Here is a 7694-nt window from a genome sequence, read left to right as displayed (position 1 = left end):
TCATTCCTAGTTTGTATATATAGGACAGAACCCCAACTAGCAGCAGGACTGTCATTCCTAGTTGTATATATGGGACAGAACCCCAGCTAGCTCCATGACTGTAATTACTAGGATATATATATATGGGACTTAAGCCCAGCAACAGCATGACTGTCATTCCTAGTCTGTGTATCTGGGACAGAGCTCCAGTTGACAGCAGGACTGTCATTACTAGACTGTATATATGGCACAGAATCCCAGCTAGCAGCAGGACTCTCATTCCTAAGCTGTATATAATGGACAGAACCCCAACTAGCAGCAGGATTGTAATTCCTAGGCTATATATTTGGGACATAAGCCCAGCTAGCAGCATGACTGTCTTTCCTAGTCTGTGTATCTGGGACAGAACCCCAGCTATCAGTAGGACAGTCATTCCTAGGCTGTATATATGGGAAAGATCCCCAGCTAGCAGCAGGACTGTCATTCCTAGGCTGTATATATGGGACAGAGCCCCAACTAGCAGCATAACAGTCATTCTTAGGCTATATATGAGACTTAGAAGCTTACCTACCAGTCGAAGTTTCTTCATTGGCTGTATATATGGGACCATACCTGAATATTAAGACTGTCATTTCAAGGCTGTATATACATGATTAGAACCTCCTCTAATAGCAGGACTGTCATTCCTAAATTACATTTAGGATGTCATCTAGCAGTAGGACTATCATTTATTGGCTATATATGGGACTAAAATCCCCATTTAGCGCTGCACCGCCATTTCTAGACTATATATGAAAATCAGGACAACGATTAGCAGCACAGCTGTCATTCGTAGGCTGTATATATGGGACAGAACCCCAACTAGCAGCATAACAGTCATTCGTAGGCTGTATATGTGAAAATGGGGACCTGAGATACTAGCAGATCATCATCCCTAGGATTTAAGGCCGCAGCGAGCATCAGGACTTGTCATTGCTAGACTGATTACATGGGCAGGACTCCAGCTATCAGTTAGACCTATATGCCCAGATTGTGTATGTGGGACTTAGATGGCAGACAGGACTGTAATGCCTAGGTCGTAGATATGGGGCTTAGAACCCCAGTTATCAGACAGACCTGTTAATCCTAGGCGGTATATATGGGACTTAGGACACTAGATAGCAGTCAGAACTGTAATTCCTCGTCGGTATATATGGGACTTAGGGCATCAGCTAGCAGCCAGGACTGCTAAAAGCCATGAGTCTCTCTCTGTGTGGAAGATGAAACAAGCAGATTGCGATAAAAGTAGAAACAAGCCGCCTCGCACAGCTTTCCTGAATCCAAGTCTTGTACGTCTTATTATCAAGTTAATTAAAGGCAGCATCTGACAATGTCACTCGGCTGCAGAAAAAGGGATTTAAATGCAGTGTCTCCCAGGACTTGATGTCAAGGGCTGCTTTTCATTGAGCTGCTGTGAGTCTGTTTGCTTGGAACAGCACTCAGGATTCAAGGGGGTGCATTTAAAGAAACCAATTGACAAGGAGGCAATTATTAAATTTTGATGTTCAAAAAAATAATAATAAAAGGAGAATAAAACGACTTGCATGACTTGTGTTTAAATTGAAAGGCACAGAAAGAGATATGAGAGCTTGTGGTTGCATCAAAGACTGTTTCTCCTTTAAAGGAAGCTCTCAAACACTTTAAGAGATCTTATTTTAAAGCTTCTTGGTACATTCAAACAGAGTCGATTTAAAATTTACACATTGAAATTCAGAAAGGCAGTTGCTATGTGGACTTGAGGTCAAGTGAGGGACGGATTATATGCTTCTTCATAATAATATTAATTAAACAATTTGCATGCTAATAAGGTAACAATTATCGAGGCTTCTGTTGAAAGATTCAGGTTATTACAACACGCCAATCTGGGTGCAAGGGGTCAGGGAGTGAGAGGCGAGAGAAATTTCAACTCAAATTAACATTCTGTCAGCTCTACAAAATGGGATAAATAAAGTCGAATTAATTCTTTATAATAAAGAGAGAGAGATTGAGAGAGAAAGTTCCTTTTCTTCTCTGTGGCTTGATTACCATTCTGTATTCAGAAACACGTTCCCTCTGCATTCCTCTCCTGGAAATCCAACAGAAAATGAGGCATTTATTGCTACAGGCAAAATGTGGTCCAGAGGACACAGTTTACATTTAGTATTTATTGAGAAATAAATTAAATTATGGCGAAAAGTGAAGCCCTTGGCCCCTGACCTGAAAATTAATACCAACACCGTTTCCTTATCTCTGCGTTTTTTTACACAATGCTGATAAGATCCAGTTTGTCTCTACACCCCAAACCATCTGCATGTAAACCTGAATATAATCGGTGTCCTAAAAAGGCAATACCATATTCAATTAGCGCAATACACATACACTGTTATGATTCTGTAGTATTTCAAATAAAATGAAACATACATGTTTTAATGACTAATGGCTGGAAATCTTGGATTCCAAAGTATCTTTTATACAGTTTTTCATTGTTTTTTTGTATTTTACTTTATATTCTTGTGTAGACTATTTTTGCTTTTTAGGAGTATACCTTTGCATATATGTGGTTAATGTAACATATAATAGCATATTACCAATCCACACATATTTTCTTCTATTTTATTACTGGGATATAAGTCATTCTGCATTTTAAGATAGGAATAAAATGCAATCTGAACCTTTCAAAATATTATGGAGAGCAGGTAAAGTTCTTATATATTATTTATCATCTGTGTATATTATCCCTGTGTCTGTTATCTCCACATCCACTTCTGGGTCATCTATTTTCTGGTTATCTTGTGATAAGGGGAAATCTGGTAGAATATCTGAGCCTAGCAATAAACCCATCTCCCTGGATACACAGAACAGTGGGGTACATTTTAAGCTGAACCTAAAAGGATATGCAGACCTCTTATCCTGTTTCCACTGTAATTGAAATATTTACACTTCTATGGCTTCCTTCAAGTCTTAAAAAATGAAATATAAGAATTTTGTGCCATTTCTATCTCCCAACCTATCCTCTCTTTCCCAGCTATCGTTATAAATCTTTTTTTTTTTCTTCTTCTTTTTTTTACCTCTGGCAAATAATTTGCCTTTTAATGTACTTATACCCATTACGCATAACATAAATAAATCACAATTCATTATAAAAATAAAACCACTCGCAACTTCCATAGATATTGGAATCTACCAATGTCATCCATTAATCACAGAAAAAACTTATTATATTGTTCACATTCTCAATAAATCCCTTATTAGCAGAGGTCTTGAAAAGGGAACAACTTAACTCCTTTGTTACACCGCATAGGGGTTAAATGTGGGGTCTGCCAACAGGCGAGACCTCCGTGTAACTATAATATATAAGATCTTTAAATACTGTATTGAGAAAAAGAAAAAAAAAACATCTTCAGCTTGTGCTCTGAGTAGATGAGAAGCCTTGTAGTTTTAAATTCAATGTGACAGCTTTGGAAAGAAGGGATGATGAATACTCCTATTATTAGATCAGTCTATTTGCCGCTCAATGTCTCTCTGTAATTGGAGCAACATCACTTTAAAGGTTCAGAGAGTAGAAGCATTTCTCGTGAAAAATCCCTACAACAAGCCTGCGAATGTTTAAAGTGAAATCTATTAGTGCTTTGGAGAGGGAGGGGATAGGCTTTCCAGTCTGTGTGTAGTATTTAGCTGGGTATCAATCAGATGCATTAAGTTCTTCTCTATCCCTTCCTCTCCTGGCAATCCCCCTCCCCCTTGTTGTGATGTAGTTCTTATCTCAGCCCCCCTTGTCTTGTTGTGACAGCCCTGATATTGTTTATTGAGGTGGATGTCAGGTATAATTAGCAATCGATATGGAAAACGTTTCCTGCAAGCCACGTCTCTGACGTCACAGCCGATTAAGGTTTCTTATTGGTCCCAAATTCCCCAAGCCTGAGCTAATTATTGGAAGCTTGATGTTGATAAAGTAAAGCTCATCCTGTGCTTGTAGCATGTCCCCTCCTCACTGGTCACCGCTACTGCATGCTTACTAAGGTCTCAGCAGCAGCCCTTCAGCTGTGGCAGCTATATCCAGGGAGATGATGGACAGTAGGATTCTAGAGCATCCTCATGCCCAGTTTGGAGGCTCCATGAGTGGGATGGTAGGCTTCCCTTATACCCTCGGCCATCACCATGTGTATGAGTTAGCCAGTCACCAGCTGCAGTCTGCGGCCGCTGTGCCCTTCTCTATAGACGGATTACTGAACGGGTCGTGTTCTGCATCTGTTGTCAACCCGACCCCCCTGATCCCCTCTGGATGTGGGATGAATGGAGACAATCAGCATTACAAGTTATCAGGTAAGGGGCTGCAGTGGATGGGGGGGAAACGGGTGCCTTGGATTGGAAAAATCTATAATGCAGCAGGGCTGGCTTGTTCCATAGAACAAATCCTATATACATATGCCCCCTCAGTAGTAAGGTGACACCCAGGATCAAAGCCTGCAAACACCAGCTTCTGTCAGCGACAATACAGCCTTTTATCACCAGCCATCAGCATCCTACACATCCATTCACACCCCACTACTAGAAAACCCCCCAAACAAATGGGAGAGCGGCAGGATGACGTTTTATGGGGTGCCCAGCACTCAGGGTACATCACATAACGTTACACACACGTGTACATCACTGAGAAAGTCGGGATGTGTCAAAGCGAGAGCAGACAGCAAACAATCCGCCTCTAAACAACTCCATCAGCGCAAATATTGAGGATCTATAAATATGTTTATCAAAGAAACACGGATTTTACTTCTAGATATGTTACAACACATCGAATTGTGTTGGCTTTGGTGTTTGTTTGTTTTTTCTTTCAGCCAGCGGTGTATTTATATCTGTTTTAGATTAGGTGTCATTATAATGTAACAGATAAATGACTTATTATGAGATTGCATTGATAGGAAATGTTTTAATTCGAACGGATGTAGAAGTTTTTGTTGCATTTTATATTTTTATGAAGATCATATTACCTACGCAGGTCAGTAAAATAAATATTAGCAGTCAGGGATATGTATAAATAATGAAAGCATAAACACCTATTGAATGTGAAATGGTCTAATCAATCAGATTGTAGTTTATATTGTTGTTCCCCCACTCGTGGAGGGGTCCTATAAGGTGACAGACTATAGCTGGTGAAGGGGGTTTGATCCGATGTGTGATGATTGCAAGCCGTGGGAAGTGGATAGAGGCAGGGATGTAAAAGGCATTTCTCCGCAGGGGGGGTACTTTTCCTATTTTCCGAATTCACTTCCCAAACGTGGGAAGGGGTCATAAACTAGCTTTGATCAGTGGGAGAGATCGCTTTCAAATTGTCAATTTTCTTTCTTTATTTTTGTTCCCCCCAGCCTACAGTGTGACATAGGACTATTTGTAAATAGCAAACACTGTTATTATAACAATGGCAGAATTGAGGTCTATTATGTGCTAACAAGAATCTGTTACATTGTAGACTCTGGTGATCCGGACAAGGAAAGTCCTGGGTGTAAAAGAAGAAGAACTCGAACCAATTTTACTGGGTGGCAGTTAGAAGAGTTGGAGAAAGCTTTCAATGAGAGTCATTATCCGGATGTTTTCATGAGAGAAGCCCTGGCATTAAGACTGGACCTAGTGGAATCCAGAGTTCAGGTAAATCCTTATTTTTCTCTATGCACCTTCGTTTTTTAATCTTCTGTTTGAGTCCCACAAAATTCACACTTCTGGGTAAATAAACCCCGAATTGTAGCTGTAATGGCGTTTTAATTAGGCGCATTCTCCTCGCTGTGGCATCTATATTTGCATATCCATATTCCCTTTGTGTAATGTGCTTCAAATAAACTCAACGATATTATCTACAATGTTGTACAGATGTCTTGCGTTTGAATGATTACATCTAATGAATTATTTATATCCTACATGTTTATGGAAAACACGGGGGCATAAAAATGAACATTGTATGAAACTATACCGGTGGTATTTAAATATTCGAAATACCTATCATTGCTTCAGCTACATCTCTACAGCTACAAATAAAATATTTGGCCTTTTATTATTTTTCACTTTATTTATTTTTAAAAAATATTATAAACTACAAAAATATAATCATAAGTTGCAATATATTTAAAACTAAAACCAAAAAAACTTTATGTAACAAATCAGTTTTAATAAATATATGCTAGGCTAAATTAGATTTTTAATCTTAATAATGCAATCGTGAAGTCTGTACACACTAATATTTGTTTGTAAACAATGCACTCAATTTTGTGAAGTGTTTGTATATAGTTTAGTATGCAGAATTATATAGCGGTTTCAATAGTGGGACCGCCTGGGTTTCAATGATCATAAAGGTATAAGGCAGGAGGCCAGGGCGTAATTAAGACCCTGGAGGTGTTGAGTTTATAAGAAAGAAGTGAAGAGCGGTGTATTATTAAAGCATTAGCTTTGTTTCAAGGGATATTTACAAAATGCACTCTCTCCCCCTTATGACCTCTTCTGGTCTCAAACCCTTTCATCCAATTTGTTCTGAGATTGTTAAGTGAAGCTGAGACCTCACTTTCCCCTTAATTCCATAATGAGGTAATTCTCCGTGGCAGTACCGGCTGGAATTAGCACAAAAGCCTTACAGGGTGGGGGGAGAGGCAGACTGCTCCAAATAAACTTTGAGGGGGGTTCTAAAATCCCCTACTACAATGACCCAATTTATAAACAACTATTTATTTTTTTTACTGCATAAATATTATTATCTATTAAAAGCACGTGGACAAGGTGACATCAGATTGAACCAAATCCAAGAGATAAATAAAAGTCTAAGTGATAAGAGTTGGAATTTATAGGTGATAAATATTGAGATAAATAAGATAAAATTAAGTTTATCGCATAATATTGTGGGACAGTTAGTCAATAATATTGTGTTTATGTCCTCTGAACTTCTGAATACCACCGAACGCGCTTTTTTTTTTTTATGTACTTTTATTTTATTTTATATTTTTTTGTAGTTTTGTTTATGTTTAGCAATTTTCTTCCAAAGGCAGTCACGTTTCTTTTTCTTTAGCTAGTTTTGTTCATCTTTGATCATTTTTCTTTATCAGCTAGAATTATGGAGGGCCCCAAATTGAAAATGGCGATATCCATTACTAGGCGTGTTGTTGGTATATACTTATCAACGTAGATTTTGATTAGTTCATTTGGTCGACAATTGTTCAGCACCATTTTTTATGTGCTTAACAGATCGTAAAAGTCACAAGATAAAAATAAGATCGTATAAAATAAATATGCGATTAAAACAAAGTATCCAACTCAGGAATAAAAATGTACACTTGCACATTTATTGATCATTATATTACTGGGATACAAATATTTGTAAATCATGTAAAGTATTAACAAATATGTGTAGGACGTTTTAATTGGATGCTTAATTGCTTCTAAAAGGAAATAACGCGGAAATAGCAGTTTTCGTCTGTTCTATACGAGAAACCCGCTGTAAAAATTTGTGTATATATATATATATATATATATATATATATATATATATATATATGTGTGTATATATGTGTGTATATATATATATATATATGTATGTGTATATATATATATATATATATATATATATATATATATATAGCATCGTATGTTGTGTTCAAAGCAACTTTCTCCATGAAAGCCTCTGCACAATAAATTTCGAGCCTCAATTAACACCACTGGGA

The 7694-nt window shown here is 37.7% G+C and overlaps 1 protein-coding gene across 1 annotated transcript in view; it reads left to right on the top strand.

The window, feature by feature from the left end:
* The first annotated feature begins 3800 nt into the window (after window positions 1–3800).
* UNCX (UNC homeobox) overlaps window positions 3801–7694 on the top strand; it is a 5367-nt gene continuing 1473 nt past the window's right edge. The window contains exons 1-2 of the mRNA XM_075181488.1: window positions 3801–4320; window positions 5465–5640. Of these exons, the coding sequence (XP_075037589.1) occupies window positions 4062–4320; window positions 5465–5640 (435 nt within the window). The 5' untranslated portion in view covers window positions 3801–4061. The remainder of the gene's footprint in view (window positions 4321–5464; window positions 5641–7694) is intronic.

The sequence above is a fragment of the Mixophyes fleayi genome, chromosome 7, assembly GCF_038048845.1.
Source record: "Mixophyes fleayi isolate aMixFle1 chromosome 7, aMixFle1.hap1, whole genome shotgun sequence".
In the NCBI taxonomy this organism is placed as follows: Eukaryota; Metazoa; Chordata; class Amphibia; order Anura; family Limnodynastidae; genus Mixophyes; species Mixophyes fleayi.
The sequence above is the reverse complement of the archived record's forward strand: the minus strand, read 5'-3'. Positions and strand labels throughout refer to the sequence as shown.